The sequence below is a fragment of the Acanthopagrus latus genome, chromosome 3 (assembly GCF_904848185.1).
Source record: "Acanthopagrus latus isolate v.2019 chromosome 3, fAcaLat1.1, whole genome shotgun sequence".
NCBI lineage: Eukaryota > Metazoa > Chordata > Actinopteri > Spariformes > Sparidae > Acanthopagrus > Acanthopagrus latus.
In genome coordinates this window covers 6,866,690-6,889,717 of record NC_051041.1, presented here as the reverse complement: position 1 = coordinate 6,889,717, position 23,028 = coordinate 6,866,690, and the positions used below count along the sequence as shown (strand labels likewise).

General features: G+C 42.5%; 3 protein-coding genes across 7 annotated transcripts in view; 2 read left to right on the top strand and 1 right to left on the bottom strand.

Moving 5' to 3' along the window:
• LOC119017160 (exostosin-1c) overlaps positions 1–7,804 on the top strand; it is an 88,321-nt gene extending 80,517 nt beyond the window's left edge. For all 4 annotated transcript variants that reach the window (XM_037093637.1, XM_037093640.1, XM_037093638.1 and 1 more), the window contains exons 6-12: positions 1,932–2,064; positions 2,620–2,738; positions 2,981–3,076; positions 3,549–3,635; positions 3,747–3,907; positions 6,760–6,931; positions 7,017–7,804. In XM_037093637.1, the coding sequence (XP_036949532.1) occupies positions 1,932–2,064; positions 2,620–2,738; positions 2,981–3,076; positions 3,549–3,635; positions 3,747–3,907; positions 6,760–6,931; positions 7,017–7,202 (954 nt within the window). In that variant the 3' untranslated portion in view covers positions 7,203–7,804. The remainder of the gene's footprint in view (positions 1–1,931; positions 2,065–2,619; positions 2,739–2,980; positions 3,077–3,548; positions 3,636–3,746; positions 3,908–6,759; positions 6,932–7,016) is intronic.
• Positions 7,805–9,547: 1,743 nt separating this feature from the next.
• Positions 9,548–13,906, bottom strand: zgc:114119 (uncharacterized protein LOC619273 homolog). Of its 2 annotated transcripts, none has more exons than XM_037094006.1 (5): positions 13,746–13,906; positions 13,158–13,400; positions 11,713–11,871; positions 11,478–11,567; positions 9,548–10,507 (listed from the first exon to the last, which is right to left on the bottom strand). In XM_037094006.1, the coding sequence occupies exons 2-5, from the start codon at positions 13,386–13,388 to the stop codon at positions 10,412–10,414; spliced, it is 576 nt and encodes a 191-aa protein (XP_036949901.1). In that variant the 5' UTR covers positions 13,389–13,400; positions 13,746–13,906; the 3' UTR covers positions 9,548–10,411. The 2 variants fall into 2 exon arrangements, with proteins under 2 accessions (XP_036949901.1, XP_036949902.1); XM_037094007.1 differs by having other exon boundaries at positions 13,158–13,396; positions 13,746–13,902.
• On the top strand, positions 13,884–22,073 carry LOC119017355 (integumentary mucin C.1-like). The gene is made up of 3 exons (XM_037094009.1): positions 13,884–14,004; positions 18,599–18,736; positions 20,855–22,073. The coding sequence occupies exons 2-3, from the start codon at positions 18,671–18,673 to the stop codon at positions 21,236–21,238; spliced, it is 450 nt and encodes a 149-aa protein (XP_036949904.1). The 5' UTR covers positions 13,884–14,004; positions 18,599–18,670; the 3' UTR covers positions 21,239–22,073.
• Positions 22,074–23,028: the final 955 nt, after the last annotated feature.

The window sequence follows — 23,028 nt, the reverse complement described above, 5'->3', positions numbered from 1 at the left end:
GTCCTAGTCACACAAAGCTCACCAAACTCGTACACGGGCATTTTGTTCTCAGAGCTGTAGCCGGTGTGATTGTATTTATTTAGGTTTACTGGAGAGGGGGCAATAAAACCCTGATTGTTTAAAACTGACAGTTAGCAAGCTAGTAAGCTCTGTCGCTAACGGTACAATAAGGTCAAGTGGGATATTCAAAAGCCATAAATGTTCCTTTAACTCCTGTTTTTCTTTGGTGCAGCAGTGTATACTACAACTGAGGAGGGTTAAACAGAGGTTCAATAAACTGATCGCTCCCTTGAATTCCAGATTTTTCCATCCCTCGGTTCCCTTTAAGGTCAGCACTGTTGGGAGGGTGCGCTGGTCAAACACAGGCCTGTCAAAGTTAACCAAAACTGAACTTAATGCAAGAAATTCCACTGGAATGAATCAATTTGAACTGGAAAATTTTGCGTTTTTTAAAATTGCACCATTCTGTTTGGCTGTATCATATTTAAAATCTTAGCTTTGACCTCCGTGCCTGTCTCTCTCTCCCTCTCTATCGCAAACACTTAGCAGATATTGTTGCTTCTGGCTACAGGCGACTGGCCTAATTGAAATGTTTGATAACTCCCACCGCACAGTTCTGTTGAGGAATGCGCAGCAGCATCCAGTGAAAACATCTACAAAAAGAAGCCACGGCTGTAAACACCGGTTTTCTGTTGAACACACAGCCTTAGTTGCTACCTCTCTGCGGTTTTACTGCCTCTGTGCTATCATCAGCCCTCTCTCAGAAAAGCCTGTCCAACTTTTTTTTTTCTTCACATTTGAATCAAACTACCCTCCTATCATTATGATTATGGGGTTGGATCCCGGCCCATGCTCTACATTGCTACTCGTTTTACTGTCTCTGTTCTGCGTTGCATTGGAAGCCTAGGGAGCATTTCAAAGCCCCCTTCACATCTGATCTTCCTCCCCCTGAAGTGTCGGAGAAATCCCCCGAACGTATAGAAATTACATATTACATTGCACGTATCAGTCTCGACCTGCTAGTTTTCTGCTTCGCCGCTTTGCTGCGATCAAAATTCTAAGAAGTGTTTCTTTTCTCAGCACTTGAGAAAAAAAAAGTTTCATCTTTGAAAGAGTTATTGCATTATGCAGGAGAAACAAAGAGCCACTTGGATTATTCTACCCTTATTTTCATCAGTTTCTAGCATCCATTCTCTGTCCGTCTGTTTGTCTTTGAACGAGCTGAGAAAGAAATGCACTTCAAAGGCAGCTGCTCCGGCTAAGACAAAGTCATTTGAAGGTTAGCCCAAGGGTGAGACGACGCATGAAAAAAGAAAAATCTCCATATATGAGCACACACTGCCGGTGTCAATTTTAGCACATAAAGAATGTGGGGAAACAACAGATTTAACCCCTCCGAAACCTGGAGAAATCGCACAGTGAGGCGTTGAGGCTCTGGACTCTGATGTTTACAAAGGCCAGTCTGGCAGCCCCCAAGTGCCGGGGATTTATGGTAGAGATAATAAAGGAGAGGTTTCTGGAGGTTGGTGATAAGCTGCTTATATACATACAGCATGCAGAGGGGAACCTCTTCCCCATGGGAGACAGCTGTGCAGTCAGCCTGAGGTCAGTCAGGCAGAGGCCTTCGGAGAGGACGCCCGCGTTGCTGCTACGTGGACACCTCCTGTTGGCGTGTAATGGGAAGTACAGGGAGCATATCGTGAGGGGATTGCTGGAAAACACAAGTGTGTCAGGTCTCGAGTTGCAGCGGAGTTTACATTTAAGCTCCGAGACACTCATCCAGCAGCTTAAGAGGAGAACAACTGAATGTGGTGCGGGGCTTATGCGAGATGAGCACACAGCCACTTCACAATGCAGGCGAAACCTCCCCCAACCCCCCTGTTCACTCTGCTCCTGACAGCCGGCCGTATCTTTTTTCTCTGCCCCCTCAGATCATAAAGGACCGCGTGTTCTCTCACATATCGAGGAACAAGTACATGTGGAACTCCCTGCCAGGAGGCCTGCTGGTCCTGCCAGAGTACTCGACTCACCTCGCACATTTCCCTTTCTACTACCTGGGACTGGGTAAACAGACACTTCATTCAAATTAGCCTGCACAACATGGAAATCTTGATTGCACAGGATGGCGATGGGACGATTATGTCAGGGCTGAGGAGGTAGAGACGAGTAATCAACTCTCGACCAGGAAATCGTAATCAAATGTTTAGTAAAGTCCCCGTCTGTGTTAGTTTTGATTTTGCAATCATGCTTGAATGTTATGTTACAAATAGGCCTCGGTGTTATTTCAGACTATTTCAAATTCACATTTTAAAAGGTGTAGTATGTAAGAACTGGCTGCTGTTAGCTAGTTAGCCATGCAGCCAGTGGTCCAGACTGGAAGCTTGGAGTTTATTCAGTAGATACCTCTACAACACAATATATAGCTGCCTATCAGAATTGTTACTTCTATTCTTCTTATGTTTTGAACGAAAATGTGTTCACATTGCACCTTTAAATTACACTAATGATTCTTGCTGGACAAACAAACATTTGTTTCTTGTATACAAAAGCAACTGTATATTCAAACAGGTTACACAATCTCATTGTTCTGTTTTGTTTTTTTGTCACGACCTTGTTCAGGGGTCAGTCCAGGTCAAGAGTTCACTGCTGTCATCCACGCTGTGTCCCCATTGGTCTCTCAGTCTCAGCCAATCATGAAGCTGCTGCAGGTGGTCTCAAAGTCAAAATACTGTTCACAGGTAAGCAAGACAGACTTTGTGAGTTGCCGATTGGATAATGCATAATGGTAGACACAAACAGTAACTTTTCAAAACAATATTTCAACACACCCACAAGCTTCGACACTAAAAGTAAAGCTTTAGCGATTAGCTTAGCATGATATTTCAATGAGGAAACTATATTTTGCCCTACTGGTTGATTCATGTCGGCAACATTTCTTATCTGTGTTTAACGTAAAAACTCCCTTCCCCTGCCTCTCCAGATCATCATTCTCTGGAACAGCGAGAAGCCACCTCCCAGCCGGAGCAAATGGCCTCCCATGCCCGTCCCCCTCACCGTGACAGACGGCAGGAGGAAGGTGAGGAATGATGCAATTCACACCTCACGCTGGTGCCAGCTGACGTCTTGACTGACAGCGTGACGGACTGTCAGTTGCTCAGTGGGGTTTATGCATCTCTCTCTTTTCTCTTACTCTCCCATCTCTGTGACTCTATTTTCTTTGGTCCTTCTCCTTGATGTATTTTTTTTTTCTGTCTCGCTTGCTATCCATGTATATCTGACATGTCCACCGATCCGTGTGGCGTCCGCTTTCATGAATGTCATTCGCCCGCAACGTCTCTCCCCTTCTGCGTCTCTCATTGTCTTGTCTTTTTATTTTTTGACTCCTGAGGCAAAATCTATGGTGATTCATCCTTCTCAGTCACTCAACATGATTTACTGTAACATGATCATCTCTTAGTCATCCTCGTAATCTGCCAGAGCACAGGCCAGACAACATATAGCCAACTACAGTCCCAGAAATAAGCTTAGCTATTGTATTTCCTTCTCAGACCACCAGTCGGTTCCTACCTCATGTTGCCATAGAGACAGAAGCAGTGCTGAGTCTGGACGAGGATACTGTCCTTCTGACCAGTGAGGTGTGTGCACGTGTTGTCAATAAACATACAGCTGAACTGCACGCATACACAAATCAATACTCCCGGAGAAGTTGCAACAACGACTTGAGTGCCCCATTTCTGCACTTGCAGGTGAACTTTGCCTTCTTGGTGTGGAGGAGCTTCCCCGAGCGGATCGTGGGCTACCCTCCCCGGAGCCACTTCTGGGATCCCCTGAAGCGTGCCTGGGGCTACACCTCTAAATGGACCAACGACTACTCCATCGTCCTGACTGGAGCTGCCTTCTACCACAGGTACACCGACAGACAGCAGGAAGCTACATGGGGAAAATGGCATTCAGAGCGACTTATTCTTTGCTTTTTTTTCCCATTTTTTTACCTCTTAGTATGTTTTAATTGTTATCTTAAAACATATTTTAAAAAATGTCTACTGCCGTGCAGTGATGCTTTGAGCTGAGCATCACTACGGATATGGTTGTAGATGTGTTCCAGGGCCAGAACACATTAAATGCACCTCATTATCAAAAGACTGCAACATGATTAATTCTACGCTTGGGGGATTCATATTACATATGTATTACATGCCATTTCTTCTGGCAGTAGCGGGATGTTTACGAAAAATGAAGAAGAGAAATATGTCCTGGTTTTCGCTGAAATACCTTGTTTAACATAGGAAGCAATCCCAAGTCTCACGAGTGTCATCCCGTGTTTGACCTTCCCGACCACTTCATCCCTTGTCCTTTGCCTTGATCTATCAGCTTTGGTGATCCAGGCACTCCAAGAATGCTGCATCTTACCTGCAAAAACAGGATTTATACTCTGAGACCAAGAATGACTGCACAGTATTCAACAGCAACCAACCAAAGTTGTAGATCGATCATCTGACCAAGGTTGCCATCTCTGTTTAAAGTTTAGTTCCCTGCATAAAATACAGACTTGAATTTGGTTATGCAACTGAGATCAACAGCTAAAAACAAGGGACGAGTCTGTGAATTGCAGCGGCAGCCTGCACAATGATACTGAGCTGAACATGAAAAGCAATAAATGACAGTCAAAGAGATTAAGTAGTGTCAAGGATAATATGTGTAGGTGTAAGTTCAGGGATTGCATAAAGCAGTTTGATTAATTTGATAAAGCCTGAATTTGATATGTGCAATGGCAAAGACATGCAGTTCCTTACACAATGTGAATGTAATGACCTCAGATACAGGGTACTTTGGAAGCTGCCAACACCTTGTGACATATTCAGACAAAAGTGGTCATTTTTTTGTCAGCAGTTTCAATGAAAACACCTCGTCGTCATGCTAATTTGAATCTTTACGGCCCCATCGGCTCGGCCCACTGATATTTGCAAGGCCCACCTGCATTAGCTCAAATGCTTGTTTCAACACTTTAACAGAAAAAAAAATGACAATGAGCAGTCAGTTTAAACCTGCCTTTCTCATTGTGAGAACCCTCAATGGGGTCTTTTACATGCAAATGATCTGACTACCTACCCTACATTGTATTAGCAAACTGATGTGACAAACGGCCTTTTTCACAATGGGGCTGCTTTGCAAAAAAAATAAAAATGAAAAAATCCCCACAAAATACAATTGACATAAAGTTAATTGCGGTTAATTTTAATTCCCCGGCACAAAACATATTTAAAAGAACACCATGACAGGTGCCAGGTCCAACAAACGGAATGTAAAATGACAAGCTGAATAGAAAGCATTGCACTCAAATCTCCAGTCTTCAGTGAAAGAAAAACGTAAAGAATAGTATGTATTGTACCACCACAGGGATTCAGTTTGTTGTGCACTATAAATATCAAATCCCACTGGCTGTGAAATGGTTAACTCGTCCCAGATACATATCATCAACATACAGCACATCATCTACTCTCCTGTAGATGTTCCCATGCCTCTTAACCCTACAGCTGCTGGTCGCCTGGCCTCCACCTCAGATAAATTGCATTTATTCTGTACAATTCTGGGGGGGGGGGGTTAGCTGATGTGCTTGTGTAGAGCGATTTACTGTGCTGTGAGTGCATGTACAAGAGGCTGGAATTGTGATTTGAGACTAATAATAGTGAGGCAGAACATCAGGTTTTGCGCACTGTTGACAGTTGTGACAAAATATTCTTGCTAGAGGAATAATGAGGCAACGTGTTTGGTGCGAGATGTAAAAATACCAGATTTTTTTCTTTGAATATATCCTCTTTTTCACATCTCTGTAATTACTCCTTTTCTTTACATAATGACACAAGATTCTATAAGGTACATGACTGAAATGTGAAATGACGGTCCTTTAGTCAGTTGCTTGTTTAATTCAGTGCCATCGAGTCATTTTAAAACTAAATACATATACTCATAGGGTGAAGAATGCCTGCAGCAAAATCACTCGCACTCGTGTCGAGAGAAAATTGGTTTCTTTATCAACTGTTTATACATAACAGAATACATTGTATCTTGTCTTGGACATAAAAAAAGACTCTGGAACCAGTCAAGACGACAACTGCAGGGATCGTACTGAGTATTGAGTAATTGTTTGATACATACACGTAACTGTGGTCCCATTGAGAAGACGAGAGTCACCCAGAAAACCTCATGCTTGCACAAAAAATTGAATTGCATTAGGTGAAAGTTTAAGTTGATTTTAAGACCCTGGTCTTTGTGTTTTTTTGTATTTTCTGCAATGCTTTTGATCACTTTATCAGGACATTTCTGTTGGTATGCTTAGACATACACTTAGATATATATTTTGTCAAAAGAGGGGAATGAAGGGAAATATTGTATTTTCTGGGTGTTTTTATTCAAATGTGGATCCTCAAGATCAACTCTAGGAGTAGCTATGGTTTGCAGGTTCCACATGTTGTTGTGCATTGGTCTTTGTCTCAACTTCTCGAGGTCCCGGTCTTGTTTGGGTCTCGATACACTCAAGTACACTAGTTCCTAACCTGTAGTTTCAGCACATCTGAGTGTAAGAGAGGACAAAATGCAGTGAGCAAAGATGGACGATTTAATGTTCCATAGCTCTAGCCTGCATTTGCTGTATTTTCACTGACCCCAAGAATAACCTGAATGCTCATCTCCCAAGCTATTTTTTTTTAATATTCTAACATTAAACACATTCCTGTGTAACACACTTTGACTTACCCACAGGTACTACCACTACCTGTTCTCCCACTACCTACCCCAGTCTCTGCGGACTCTGGTGGATCGCACCTCCAACTGTGAGGACATCCTCATGAACTTCCTGGTCTCTGCTGTAACCCACCTGCCGCCAATCAAAGTGGCCCAAAGGAAGCAGTACAAAGAGTTGCCCAGTCCACAGGTAAGCAGCCATTAGTCTATTTTTTATTTGTGTTTAGGTCACTTGCACTGGATGCTGACTGACTGCATCTTGTTCTACCGCCTAGGGTACAAAGAGTGTCCCATGGGCCAACCCGGAGCACTTCAACCAGCGGCAAGAGTGTGTCAACACCTTCGCCAACTGGTTTGGCTACATGCCTCTGGTCCACTCTCAGTTTCGCCTGGACCCCGTGCTCTTCAAAGATCAAGTGTCTGTCCTGCGCAAGAAGTACAAAGACCTGGAGAGAGCGTAAATGTGGATGGACAGAAAGGCTGGGTAGCATGGAGGTCTGGTCTAGTGGCCTTTTGGACAGTCAAATGGACCAAACATTGGTGGACAGTCAAGATGGGACAGTCAAGACTGCGTGTGGACAAAGCGGCAGTGTGGTCCATTTGTGAAAAGGACATAATACAATCATCAGACAGACCCTGGCGGACTGTTCTGGACTTATACATATTAATATGAAGAGAAAGAGGCCTATACAAGTTTCAGGGGTTTCAAATGATTCTCCTTCCTCTGTGAGTCTGGTGGGACAACAGAGGAGGACATTTAGGGGCCTTGAAAGAACCTCTGCTGATTGGGCCTTTAATTGAGAAAGGACAACCTATACTGGACAGCAACAAAAAAAGGAACGCGTGTGAACACTGCAGATGAAGGTGCTATTGGCGTGACAATGAGAAAGGGAATGGCTATCTCATGCCAGAAGCACCCAAGGGACTTGCATTGGTGCCATGCACTCCACCAGCTGTCAATGTGTGTCCCAGCGTTACTGCGCAGGGACTGTTGCCGTGGAAACAGATCATTTCACATCAAAATTCTAACTGTTAAACCAATAAAATGATTTATAAATGCAAACTCATGGTGCTGCATTTCTTCTACCTTCTTGGCACATACCCTCTTTTCAAAGAGGTCGAGGATGTACAGGTTTTCATCAGAGATTAAAGAAGCACACTGCCTCATGGTGCATTTTAAGATACTTGAAAAGAAAAACACATCCGTGAGGCATCTTTTTTTGGCATGCAATTTTTGCAAGAATGAGATTATTACTTCATAGAAAACCTGAAAGAGTAGGAAAAGAAAAGAAAAAAAAAAAACCTTTATACAGGCCCTGTATACATGAAGGAATGTCCTGTGCACTGAACGTCCTTCAATGGGTCCATCAGTCACCACTAGTACTGCACCTATGGCCATCACCAAGGTGACTTTTTCACATTGCTTTAGGCCAACCAACTGGGGCCCCCTTCTGGAGCCAGAACCGGGAGGGGAGCAGGCCAGCTAGTGTGTGGCTGGCCAAGTCTATTTCCATGGGGCTTGGCCTGGCCACAATAACATGGAGCTGCTACACTCTGGGCCCACTACAGGTGACAGGTGATGGTGTCAGGTGCAATGTGTGCCATGTGGCTGACAGTGGCACAGACTGTTCCTAGCAATGTGGAACTCTGGGTGCCTCCCTTTCCCAAATAGAAAACTGTACCACACACCCAAATCGGGTCCACAGACCGTGTTGAATGATGGCACTTGGGTCTGTGCCAGATCCAGCCCACCAGAATAGAATGAACTGTGGCCCAGATTTGGGCCAGTTCTGGTTTATTTTCGGTTTGCTCTCTGCTGACATGTGGCCATGCTATGGGTCTTCAGATCTGGCAAACAGAAGCAGTCTGCCCAAGTGCCATTGTTCCTTGCAGGTTTTCTAGGCATGACTAACTGGCAAGAGACCCCAAGGCAGAAACAGAACTCACCGGAAGGATGACATATCTCATCCTGTCTAGAAACACTTTGGGATCCCCAAGGAGGTGCTTGAAAGTGTTTTTTGATGAGAGAGACGTTTGGAATACCCTGTTTAGTCTGTTGCCACTATAACCTGACCCTGAATAGGTAGGAAAAAAACAGGATGGATGGATAGAACCACCATAGAATGCTGGAGACATACTGACTTAGACAACCTATCAGTTATCAAAATGTTTGCAAATCTAATTTTCCGCTGATTGACTAATCGTTTCAGTTTTACTCCCGACTAAGCATACTCCTACTCTCCATTTTCACAATTCATAGATAAAATTACCAGCAGCCCCCACTTCATCTTGTGTAAACATATGCAGCTCATATACACTGAGACAAGCATATTTTCCTATCCAATGGGTACACTGATAATTTGAGGCGAGTAGCATGTACTTGCTTACACAGAAGAAATCCTGGGATTTAATTTTTTGGGCACAGACTTAAATGGAAAAACCCTTTTGGGCAGATTGAATTAGCTGTGAAATGATTCCAGATACAATTACACCAATTAAAAGCAAAGCTCACTCACATGTCCCCTGAGTTTTTGTGACTCTGGGATTGTCTTTGATGCTGTGTGGGAGTACTACACTGAGTTGTTATGTAAAGGAGGGATAAATACACAGGTCAGGGTCAGAATATGCATCATTATGTGTTGCTGAATACGCCTTGATGTATTTATACATCATCTCCATTGTCGAGGAGATCATGCAGTCCCACATCGACCCTCAAGGGTTGGAACCAAAACAATGGAGCTCATATTGCAGTCTGAGCCAGCTGATCCTGAATTCAGAAGCAGGACTTTAAAATATATGCTGAGAATTTTGTATTTAAAAAAAAGTTTATTTTATACAAAACAGAAACGACCCAGTGGGTTTATCTTTCGTCCAACAGTTTACAAAAATAAATTCACAGGCAAGCACGTCTTAACACCCTCGGGGTAAACAGGTGTGCTGTCTAGCACTCAGGAAGCTAATCTCATTAAGCACATGCGCACACACACACACACACACACACACACACACACACACACACTTTTGTACAAAGCACCTGAGATACATAGCTGCCAAGGGGCTAATGTGCATGCTGAACCCATAGTGTTTTTACAACTGACAGAGCTTAATAAGGGCAATTGTTCCAATTGTAAACACAGTCGCACAATCAGCTCCTGCGCTTTCTGCAATTACCTGCAATGAATTCAAGTCTGTTTGGTGTCAACTCAGCACCCGGGGGCAAAACACCATGAATACAGTGTTTTTTTTAGAAAACTTGTGTTTTCACCTGAGGCATTACAGGTGTCTACTCATTATCTATAGGAGTATGTAACTTATTTGAATAAACACAGAGTAACAAAATAACAGCTTTTTCTTGGCAAACAAAAATCGGGTTGTCAGCTGCCTCGTACGAAAAGGAAATGATTCCTGGAGCTGGAGTGTTTCAGGCTGACACAAGCTTCTATCATCCTTTTTCTCATTTTGTTTTCCCCCACAACAACTTCGATATAATACATAGTAAACAGCAGAAGTTCTTAGGTGAACGACGAGTGAATTGTGAGTGTCAGTGAAGAAGTGCCAGCAAAAAGGTGGTGTGGCAGTGGAAGGTCCCATGTTTAAAATCCAACAGAAATTCCCTTATTTTCACCTCGTCCTTGCAGGAGTGCATCTCTGATAGGATCGACGGGAACTATCATTTCCTGAGTGTCAGCATGGCGTTGACATCCCACAGCAGGTTCCTCATCTGATCCATCAGAACCTTCATCTCCTGGTTCTTCTGACGGACCTTCTGCAGACAAACCATGAGGCATCCATTAGCAGGACATCTTAAAAGCACCACAGCGTTAGCATTTACCATCCTTCCCACCGGCTGCCTGGTGGCATCTGAAATCTTCATCTCCCTGAAAAGTCTGCTCTAATACTTTTAGAATCAGAATCAGAATCAGAAAAAGCTTTATTGCCAAGTACGATGTTACACATACGAGGAATTTGTTGTGGTGATATTGGTGCATGCATCAAATAACTATTAAGTGAAAATATAACAAATTAACAATATAAACTATTTAAAGAATAGAAAATATAACAAACTAACAATATAAACTATTTTAAAAAGTAGAAATATAACTATACAATATAAATATATATACACAATCTGTTTTTTGGGTAAAAGGATAAAAAGGAGCAGACCAGCTGGCAGTGAACAATTACAAGAATGATGTGCAAATGAAAATGTGCAAATGAACAGGATGTTCAAGGTGAGCGTTAATGTAACGCATAAAGTTATGGTGCTGTCAGTGTGACAGTAGAGTCAGTGGTAGAGGTGGAGTGTGAGGAGTGTCAGGGGGGATTCAGGCCTTGTTGATAAGGCTGACAGCAGACGGGAAGAAACTGTTCTTGTGGCGTGAGGTTTTGGTCCTTTTAAAACAACCCCCTGACACTTAACATTTTCTTAAGCTGCAAATGATGCTTTTTAAGTTTCTGCATGTCATCCATACCGTGATCTGTGTCAGCACTGCCACCTAGAGGCATTTGCAGGGGGCTTACTTACTTAAAGCTAAATATTTAGTGTTGCTTTGTGTTCTCTCAGAGCCTGATGGGAGGCCTACTTTAATTTTTAAAAGCAAACAACAGAAATAAATAGAAGCCTGAGTAGCTTGGTAGTAATATTGGGAAAAGCAGCCATCTTCACTAAGTGCTTTTACGCACAAAAGAAATAAATGTGACTTATTACTTGTGACAAAAACAAAACAGGAACATACTTCTAGAACCTCTTTTCTCTCCTGGTTGACAGCAGGACTGCAGGGCTCCACTCGGACCGACACCAGCTCCTCCCCAACATACGGCAGAATCTGAGAACGCAAAATACATACTAAAAAGAGTTTTTGTTTTTTTCCCAGTCCTGTCAGAGTATAAATCCTAAAAAAGGATGAATTTTTCAATAAACAAACACATGATATCTAATATCTGAACAGAAATTTCCAGTTCCCTCCTGACCTCTGCTGGCCCCTCCTGCAGGTCGGAGGTCATCTCCACACAGCGTTCGTACAGGAGACGGAGCTTTCTGAACAGCAGGGCGAGCTGCCGCAGGTGTTCCTGGAGCTTCCCGAAGCGGTCCTGGTACATCGCCTGGCTCTGGGTCACGCCATTAGGAAGCTAAACCAAAGGACACACAGCGCCTCTTATCAGTTCATGGGTCGTTAACATATTTGGCTCCGATGGCAGTTCAATGTGCAGATATCAAGATTTAGTCGGAGTCGGAGAAGACTCATTTTTTTAAAAGTTTTCTTTCCAATTCCTGTTGAGTCAGATGTTGATTCAGTAAGACACTGTGCAGAATGTTTCTCTCTTCTAGGTTAGTGTCTTTTTAGATATAAGAGCAGTTAGATACTGGTGTGTCACTCTTGGGTTTAAATGCATGACGAGTCCCTGGTCCTGATGCTGAGAGTTTACGCTGCAGGAAAAAAAAAGGACTCCACTTAATGCACAGCGACAAGCTGGAAGAGGCGAGTTATACACAGACACACACAGGGAGACACAATTACAGACACGGATCAGGTGGAGATGGAGAGGTGAGTGACACAGATGCTGACAAGAATGCCAAGCAGATACGCCAGAGAGGAGGATGGGACAAATCCAGACTGACAGACGCCAGAGAAACCCTGTAACAGCATCCACACAAACCTGAGAGGGAGATCATATTTTACGACACAACAAAAACAAAACAAACAGACATTTTGTAAAGTGAAACTGAACAGAAATACTGTCTAAAACAAGTGTAATAATCTAGTCATTGCCAAACATTTGGAAGCTCCAGTTTCTCCAATGTGAACTTTTGCCTCTACCTAGCGTTTTAAAAATGAATCCTGTATTTTATTGTTCCGACAAAATAAGCAGCTGCTTAACAACACTTGAGGCTCTACAATCTGCAACTGTCTGTGTTTTCTAAAAGCTAATAATAACAAAATAATACAAAAGGTTTTTTTGTTGTTGTTTTTACATTAAAAGGTTTAATTTTAAGTCAATATGTTTGAGACACAGCAGATGTGCTTAGAATCAGATTTTTCAACATCTTCTTTTTCTTATGAAACTGTAATAGACCAAAAGTTATGGCACAAGTGCACATCGAGGTAAGATTTTATCGAAATAACAATATTGAAAAGAAGGATTACTTTCAGGCCTTGAGAAAATTTCCTTTCAGTTCAAGTCAATGCAACAGCAAGAATAAATGAAGTCCAACACGGCAACTACTAACACCTTTTCTCAATAACAGACGAAAATACTTCACAAATTATTTGCTGCCAGGCCTCTGAACTAGAAATCATGAGATTTCAACTGAGGGCAGCCACTCTAACAGTGGATCCTACAAAGGCATCTCACACAGAAACATGGGTTGCTCCTTGTCCGTTGTGTTAGCTTTCTGAAAGACTTTTGTCCAATACCTGCGTAGCTCTTGTGATCTGGAAGATCTCCATGGTGCGTGTGACAATGTCCTGCACAGTCTCCTGCCCGATCCGACAGAGGAACACCGGGGAGATCTCCCTCAGGGCTCCCTGCGGGGGCATAGGCTGCTGACCTGGGGCTGAGGCAGCACCGGGGGGCAGGTGGGGCTGCTGCTGCTGTTGCGGGGGCATCCCTGCCATCCCTGGCTTCTGAGGTAATGAGGCTGCCATAACTGAGTCAATCTATTGGGAAAAATAATTTTAATAGCTTGATGAAGAGACCAAATGTGTTGTTTCAGTGGACAGAACATAACACTGGAATAACTGAAAGAGCTTTAAAACGACATTTAGACTAATTTCCTGAAAATGTAACGTTACTATTTCTATTGTAAATGGATTTCTAGCCGACAACTCCTGTTCTCGCTCGTACTTAACTATTAAACACAGTTTATGTTGGCATACATGACCTCATTTGTGTGGCTACACAGGCTAGCATTAGCAATTTTCAATGGAAAGTCTCATAGAAAGACAAGCTAGTTAGCTATTAGCCTCCTAGCTAGCTGGCGGCGAGTGCTGAACACAGCTTACCGAAATCAACTTCCTGTGAGAAAATGCTGTCCAAATATATGCGTTTAGCTGCAGTAGCTGTCCAAAATAACGTCTGTTTTGATTTATTACTTTAAACACGACATAATGAGACCGTCCCGCTGATTTCTTTCAGCAAGCGCCGCACGCTTTTTGTTTTCATTGCGTCACTTCCGGGTGCAGAAGGAGCCATGTTGCACCACTAGATGGAGCCAAAATGGAGATAGTGGACCAATCTCACCGTAACACAGCAGCAATGGATGTATGTAGACCTGTTCTCAGATCCTGTACATACTTTTTTGAGCGTTATAAATGATTTGATTTGATTTACACGAGTACCACTACCACAGTGTCAAAATACTCCATTACAAGTGGCATGAATTACATTAAAAAGTATAGAGTTATTGTCATCAAGCCTACTGAAAAGTACCCAAAATAATGCCCCAAGAATGATCCAAGAGTGTATACTGCACCAAACCAAAATGTGATATTTTAGATATTATTTACTTAACTGGTAATTAGATAATAAAATGAAATACTGGTTCTGACCAGAAAAACCCTAAATATCAGATTTGATAGTCAGCCTGGCCAAGAATCAATCAACCCATAGTAGTTCAAATACACATATAGTATACATGTACATGTATGTATAATTTCCTTATACTTGGACTTTTGATACTTAAGTACACTTATATCAGTGAAATGTGAGATAAGCAACATTAAATGTGGCTACCTTGAGCTCATGAGATTTATAAAACTGCTCTACAATATAATGTCCAGCATAAGAGTTAAAAGAGTCACTCAGCCACTCATTAGCCCACCGAGTCCGAGAACTGACCCCTGTGACCCACCTATAACCCGACCTATACCTGACCTGCCAAGATGATTTTATATAGATCTAAAGGTCATTAGAGTGTGTCTTGGTGAATGATGTCCATTAATGCCAAATCATTCATTGCCAGGCTTCATCAGTGTTTGCCTAAGATGAAAGGTTTCTGTCGTTGAGGCCGGCCAAAAGTTTTAAGGAAGTACTCAATGTTTTTCTTGTGATGTGGTTTTATAGCCTTTGAATGCCCTTCCCTGTTGACCTTAGGTAACGTGAGGAACATGAGTCAGTGCTTGATAAGCTAAAGGTTGAATTCTGAGTGCATTATTTCTCTGTGTCCAGGAAACTTTCTGTCTGCAAGAAAAGCTTTGTTTTTTTTTTAAATGTTTACCTCTATTGTCAGGGCCAGAACTGATCAAATTGAGTGCAACGTAACCAGCAAAAACCGAACAAATAATCAGAATAACAACTGCTATATCGACTGTGAGCTCTGTTTTTCTATCCCCTGCTCGGCTGCACCTTGATTTGACTTTGCTGGGATGCTTTGTTTCTGCTCCCTTTTTTAGGTACTTCACTATTTCCATACTTGTTTGATCACTGTAGAGCGTGATCAGTGTCCTGAAGGAAATTTGGTTTGCAGGCAGGCGTTATAGACAGAGGTCACTGGAACTCACTGATGGTGATGACCGGCAGGGATGGTCAAAGAATGAAGCGTTTTAGATCCATTGTCTTGACCTGACAATATTATTCTGTTATATATAATGCTCCACCACACAGAGACAAGAACATATGTTTCTTTATTGTGTGTATTTAATATTATGACCCTTTTGAAAGCATGAATCTAACAGATAAATTAGCTGCCACTGATACCTTGTTAGGTACCAACAGGGTTTTACTGTCCTGATTGCATCCTGTTTATTCAGTTATTACTTGCATGAAAGAACATCACAGGAGAAGTTATCTCAATGTCGATGTTTTTGAAGAACTCCTCTAACAGCTTAAAGGAAAAATTCACCCAAAAATGACGTTTGCCAGCAGAAGGTGTGTGAAGGTTTGCGGTTCATAAGACATTTGTTACCATCATCAAGTCTTTAAATACCTGCAAATGTGATGACATTCCCATCAAATTCACCTGTTCTTTGTGTACCGCTCATTAGCCCATGTGGGATAAATACATGTCTAAATGTATAAATGTCTAAAATGTTAGCACGCTAACATGCTGATACCCTGCTCTGATTGTGACACCTGAAAATGGTCTCAGAATCAGAATCAGAATTTCTCATTTTGTCCTGCAAACGGGGAAATCTGTTGGGGGAAAAAAAAACAACAAAAATAGCAAATCGGCTTTGATTTCAATAGGGCTTTTCCAGTCTACTGACCACTGAAGTCACTTTTTAGACACTTGTCTCAATCACACACATTGATGGCCGAGGCTCCCATGCAAGGCAGCCAAGCACTCATCAAGGGCACTTTGACATGCAGCTGGTGGGAGACAGGATTCAAACCAGTGATCCTCCAATTACCAGATGACTCGCTCTACCTCCTGAGCTACAGCCACCCCAAGCATTACACTTGCTGAACAAAGGCCAACGTGGCTTGTTTACTCTTGTTAGAATGAAAATCAGTCGCATCATCTGTTTTTGTCTTTCACCTTGAGAAGCAGCACGATCATGAGGAATTCGACGCGCCTTGTAAGACGGATCCTTCTTCAGTTTATATATCATCCATTGTTTACTCCTGTTGAAATGTGCTTTTGAGTTTACGGGACATTTTTTTTCTCTCTCTCTGAGCATCCAATGAAATATTCACGAGACCCCTCCCTCTGCTTATTATTGCATTCTCTCATCCTCAGGGCGAGGAAATGAAACGCTACTTTATGCAATTATTAACTCCTCAGATAAAGACGTTACACAGTAACACAGTCGGCATCGGGGCAAGTCAAGGAAGACAACAATGTCACGATAAAGTCTTCTAACACACTATGTAACAACATATGTGAGGGAAAAAAAGCTAATTGAACATGCAGTAGTTTCTGGTATCACTGACAGTGGGGCTTTGGCTTATCTGAAGGGACAGTAAAATGTCTGATTCCAGGAAACATGCAGGACACGCTGATCCCACAGCCGATAAAGCGGGACAAAGGCTTGGCTGTGAGGCCACCAGAACAACCAGTTTTCCATCTCTGGGTTTTTATAATGGCTGTGTGGTGATGCGGGGTGGAAAGTGTGCTGTGGTTTGGCATCGACAATTGTTGTTAAAAGTGTCCCAGTGTCTCTGAGTCCGAGCCTTTCCCTTCAATCACCGGTATACGTACACATGTTAAGCAGTGAAATTGTGGAGTCCATAAAGAACTTGCTAAACGGGAGAACTTATCACTTGAAGCCTCCCTGTCCCACCCTTCCCTCTGACATCTTTAACCTAACAAAATCGAAATGAGAGGGATTGTCTATGTACTTTTCCTTTTGTTACATGTTTATGTGAAGTTACATTTCACTCACCAAAGGTAAGTTATTTCCAGGATTGGTTATATTATGTAATGTTGGTACTGAGGGACAGTTGAAACAAAGTCCAGAACCAAAGTGTTATTGGTATTTCATGCATGAGTGCAAAGGGCCTGTCACATCCTTGCTCTGTTCCTTTGGAGGTGATAAGATGCCAGTTTTTTTGTTTTGTTTTAGTTTTTGTGCACACTGGATATCAAAAATCAAACACAGCAGAGGCACATTCCTTCCTGATTGCTTCAGTTGTTTCTGACGGATCCTGCCAGCCGCTGGTCAGCAGGCAAGGTGAAATCAAACGTGCCTTTCCCCAAAAAATTTCAATCAAAATAAAGTCAGGTGGGACGGAAAAATGTCAAAGTGAGCAAAATAGAATTCTCGTGTTATCAGAGTAACCCTGCGGCAGTGAGTTTCTGTGGTCACGTGCATACTAAGGAGAGTTGCCTTATCGTGTCGCAGCAATTTTTCCTTTTTCTGCACCAGAGTTTATCTTGGCGCGGTCAAAAGAGGAAAGTGAAATCTGAAGAGGCGCGTTAGTTTCTGTTTCCTTAAAAATGCACAGCACAAAAAAACTAAAATATAATGATTACATTACATGATTACCTTAAATTGCCAGGTTCTAACTCAGGTTTTAACTCAGTTGTGGCCTTTGAAATTCAAGTTTTGTCAAACTTTGTTTGTCTTAAGAAATTTGTGATGGACAGACAGACAGACAATGGATGGATGGACCACAGATGGATGGATAGAGAGACAGACAAATGAACCGACGGATGGATGGATGGATGGATGGATGGATGGATGGACAGACGGACAGACGAACACACACGTACAGACAGAAAGGCGGCAGATGCACGGACAGAAAGACGGATAGACAGAAAGACAGATAGACAAGACAAATGGATGGATGGACAGACGAAAGCATGGGTGGATGGGCAGATCTATAGACAGACATAAAAACGAATGCACGGACCGATGGAAAGGCAGATGGATGGACAGACAGACAGACATACAAACACGTGCAGAACAACCCACAGTGCTACAGTAGAAGTCTCCAGGAGCACATTTTACCAAGATAACACACCATAAACACACACAGGCCAAAGCCTCTGCAGTCGGTACACATTACAGGTGAAAAATAAAGGTGCATGCGGAACACCCAGCCCTGTTATCACAATCCTCAACAATCTATTTAAGCGGGGATAAAATGTGGTTACATGATATGGTGCTACTTTACAATGTGGGACGTTCTCCTCCAAAGTTATTCATTGGGACGCTGTAATCTCCAGGGCTGAACAGGAAGGTATTCGGTTAAAAAAAACAAAAACAAGGTGTAACCCTAGCTTTAGGAACGACACCATGCACTTTTGACAAATTGTGGTGTGAGCCTTTTTCCCATGCGGCAGTTCTAATTTACATATCAATTTCATTCACTTCACTTGTTTCTTAGCAGTAATACTGCTCTGGAGCTCTGTGCTGTTCCCTTTCTCCTCTTCCCTTTCCTTATCAGTGTCCGTGTTATGGAGGGCCGACAGGTATAAAAGGAGGGACGTGAAGGTGGGCACGGCCATAAAGAACGGGGGGAGCGGAAGAAGCTGAAGCTCGAGATGGAGAAAACAAGGATGCTTGCGCTCTGTGTCTGTTTGACCTTCATGTCAGTGGGCTGCGTTGAGGTAAGGGACACTTTGGACTTTGTTTTTTTTGAGGGCCGTGCAGCCTGAGTTTGATGGCTCAGTGATGGCTGAGCAGTTCAGCCTCTCTGATCAAGTGGACAGCATTTACGTATCTGGAACATGAACGCAAAGCAAACTGCCTCTTTGTTTTTCCCCCTTGTGAGTATGGTGGCATTCAAATGATTCAAGGAGGTAAATGAAACATTTAAATGCATCTCAAAGTGTAGGCAAATAGAGCACTTTTTTTATATTCAGGCGGTGGATTTTTGTGTTTGGGCTTTATTTTGTGCAGGAAAAACAGAAAAAAAACACTCACCTCGCAAAACTGGAACATTTGATTGAGAGTAAAATAATAAATAATATAATGAGAACAAAAATAATGATTTCATTGTTGAACAATGAGACATTACTCATCACAAGGGCCATTTAAAAGTTGTTCTGAGCACTTAAACAACTTTCCATCAATGTCGGCTTAAAAATGGGCAGCTGAAAGTTCATTCCTGACCTCGGGAACAGCAGCTTATTTTGTATTTGTGGCATTTTGGTATTTATTCTAATCATACTTTCATACTTTATAGAATCTAAAACAGATAAAAACATTGGTTACCTACATTGCTGATTTCGAGCGTTAGTCGATGGATTTAATTAACCTTTGGTCAAATTTCTCCTGAAAACTGTTTTTCCCTCAACCCTTTGAGGTAAGATCTCCCCTGCTCTATTGTAATCGTGAGCGGGAAATGTATTAATAAGTCCTCCGCTGCTATAAATCTGTGAAACCGAATATATCGGACCTACTTTACTTTGTCTTTTTTTCTTTTTTGCTGAGGTGAGTCACTGGAGTGCTCGTATTTCCAGATGGAGCAGATATGACCTATCAGGAAATGCAGGACATCGGTTTGGGCGGCGGGGAAAGATGAAACACAGGCAGAATGTAGATACGGCCGTGTGCTATTAGTCAATTTATGGAGGGCAGGCGCACACTGCAGGCCTCTTCTAAAAACCACAGCGGTATGCAAAGCAGGACTGATGTCTCCGGGCCTCATGTATTCGGTCGGAATAGCAGGTGCTTGACCTTTGGCAGTGTGGGGCTGGGATTTGTCGGCGACACCGAGCCAGGGTGTACTGAAGCTTTATCTACGGCAACGGACAGGAAATCATAACACTTTTAAATCAGAAGGTGGGAGGAGGACTCAGCGCAGCGATAAGGGCTGCAGACACACAGCTGCAGGCTCCTCTTGGTTTGCCAGGTCTGCACTGGGGATTTTTCTGCAACCCCAAACATAGTGGAGGACTTGGAGGGAAGTGGAAGAACATAAAGAGAATCAGCAGCAGTGTTTTTATTCCCACATGTAACCTCTTAGGGAATACAGTTTCTCCCACACCAAAAGTGAAATGCAAGGTTTGATATTGATCTCACGTCCGTGCGTCTACGCAGCCGGAGTCAAAAAAAAAAAAAAAACACCTGGAAGACGGGAAATCGGCTCCATCAAGACAACAGTTGCCTTGCTCAACTTGTTTACGACATTTGTGGTTACAGAGGAAGTTTACTTCCTGAAACTATTTATTGGCAAACAGCAGTCAGGCGCTGTTATTGTGTGCAGCTTTCTGAACTCTAGTCATGACAGCAATCACAACAGTGATCACAATAATCGGCACCCCAAAGATGCTGCAGAAGTACTTGGTGGACATGAAAATGATGCATGCTCCAACATCTATTGTAACTCATACTGAAATCACAAATGATTGATTTTACCCTTCCGTTCATGATTCGTAGTATAAAAAGACAGCTTTCGAGGGGTCGGAAGCTAAACTACGCTAAATACATGCTGACTCCAGTTCCAAATTAAATGCAAAGTCGTGGGGTTGCCATTAATCTTGTGTTTTTCTTTCCTTTTTTTAAATCTAAAATGTTAATGGTTCTGTTTTTTATTGCTACTGGAACCACAAAAACAAAAAGTAAAAAAATACCTTGAAAAGATCAACATGCATTTCTTGAAAAACTTGAACTAATAAAACCCAAACTACCAAGCTCAGCAGCCCAAGAAGAAAATGAGAAAATAGGTCACTTTGGACTTGTCTCTTCTCTTCTACAGTACGAACTGTTGATCTCTTTTGCAGGGAACAAATTCAACAGCAGGCAGCAACAGCACCGAATCAGCAGCCACAACGCTGTCCGGTACCCCGACCACCCATACCACTGTAACCACTGTAACCACGACCACGACTCCACCCTCAACCACCTCCACCACCACCGCCACCACCGCCACCACTGCTACCACCGCCACCACCGCCACCACTGCCACCACCACCGCCACCACTGCCACCACCGCCACCACCGCCACCACTGCCACCAACACCACCACTGCCACCAACGCCACCACTGCGATGCAGAACACAACGTCCACTACGAGCTCTGGAACCACCTCCATGGCCAGCTCTTTGACCGGGTCGTGCAGTCTACTCCTGGTGCCTGTGATCTCTGTTCTGATCTACGGTGCATAGGACTCAACTGAAAAGGTGAAAGCAAATCGCAGATTCACCTTTCCTCAATCGAGATACTTGATCTATCTCCTATCTCCTCCTGTTACTCTTACTGTGACTCCTATCAGTGCTATGAAGTGCTTTGTTTGTTCTGAGCTCTTTTTCACTCTAGACTGTTGCACACAATTGTACTAAATAATGTATGATCTCGTTGTTGCTGCATTTTAATCACAAGAAACAAACGTAAACACCGGATACAACATTTCTCTGTATTTTTTTTTTGAAAATCAAATGTTAATTGACAACATAATTGCCACTGGATTTCACATATATTGTCAAAATGCATATCAAAGTGTTTTAAATTAATACAATTTCAGGTTTTCAACGACTAAGGTCAAATTTTGTGTGCAGCTGATAAGCCAGCCCCTCTCGTTGAAGTCCGCGGAGAGCAGATCGACGATTGGGCGACACCCCACCCCCATCACCATGGTTACAAAAATAAACTTGGGCTTAGCTTTGCAGAGCGTTTGCAGTTTGGTTAGGTTTAGGCAACAAAGTGCCGTAACACAAGCACATAAAACTGGACTTTTTGCATGCAAGCGTCTGTGATCAAGAATCGCCTTTTGCACATTTAAAAGTCTATGTTCATGTTACCTGTGTGCAGACTGAAGAACCTTGGTTATACGAAAAGATTCAACAATCAAAGAATCGGCCACCTGTTGGATTCATACTCATAACACACAGCGGGCAGCTGTAGTTATCAGTAGTTATCTCTGGAACACAATATTGTATTTTTTCATATTCTGTTGATCATTTTAGTTGACCCTTTCAAAAATAAATTCTTAAACCAGACTGTTTGTCCTGAACCACCTTCAGTGTTTTGTTTTGTCTTTTATCTCCTGACCACAGTGACAGGCTCTCAGGAAATGACATTGTGTTGTGTGTATTCCTGTGTATTTGTATCTTAAGCTATGAGTCGAGTAATGTAAGGATGTAAGGTTGTGGTGAAATTGCTGGAGCTGACTTAAAGAAGGATACATCTTTTAGAAAACATTCAAATCACAACTAAATAAGGAATTTAAATTTGAATACAGTCGAATATCTGACAGATTTAGGGACATTTTTAGAGAAATCTGTCCATCGTCACGTAGCTGTTCTTTTCAAGAAGATGAAGCTGTTAAAATAAACAGTTTATCTGTGACTGTCTTCCTAAATTCTGCAGACAATCACAGACTTGAAATGATAAAAAAAAAAAACAGCAGTTGGAGGAGCTCTGCCGAAACAAAAAGAACAGCAGAGACGAAGATATTCTTACATCCATGTCTGGATTGATGTCATTTGGCTCAGTTTTGCATTTGTGGTCCGTTGCTGGGGTGGAGACTTGAGTCCAGACTTCCTGAATGGAAGCAGGTATCAGATGAAAAAATCTGATTGCCCTATAAAAGAGCCAGATTGAAGAAAGACACAGTTTACAAAGCTAAGACTCTCTGCAAGGAGACCACGCTGGATGTTAAAAAAGAAAGAAATACAATTGAAAAGCTGATTTAGAAAGAACAGGTGAGGTTTCAATAGGAGACATCCCACTGTCTGATTGTCTTGAAGAGGAAAGCATCTCTCATCCAACATGAAGTTCATCGTCCTGGGGCTGTTTTCACTGTCTCTGCTGGGACTCTTCTGCACAGAGGTAATAAAAGATCTTCCTCGCTGGCTGTAAAGTAGAGAGACGGGAACGAAGAGCAAGACAGAAAAGAAAAAAATCTAAATCCAAAATAAGAAAGTTCCTCAGATTTTATGGTTTCTGCTTAGTTTAA

Excerpts from the sequence above, each read along its gene's own strand:
- zgc:114119 (XM_037094006.1), bottom strand. The coding sequence starts at position 13,388 with ATGGCAGCCTCATTACCTCAGAAGCCAGGGATGGCAGGGATGCCCCCG. Across the intron at positions 11,568-11,712 it reads TGCAGGAGGGGCCAGCAGAG|ATTCTGCCGTATGTTGGGGA; the intron begins GTCAGGAGGGAA and ends TTGCGTTCTCAG. Across the intron at positions 10,508-11,477 it reads AGAGAAAAGAGGTTCTAGAA|AAGGTCCGTCAGAAGAACCA; the intron begins GTATGTTCCTGT and ends GTTTGTCTGCAG.
- LOC119017355 (XM_037094009.1), top strand. The coding sequence starts at position 18,671 with ATGGAGAAAACAAGGATGCTTGCGCTCTGTGTCTGTTTGACCTTCATG. Across the intron at positions 18,737-20,854 it reads TGTCAGTGGGCTGCGTTGAG|GGAACAAATTCAACAGCAGG; the intron begins GTAAGGGACACT and ends TCTCTTTTGCAG.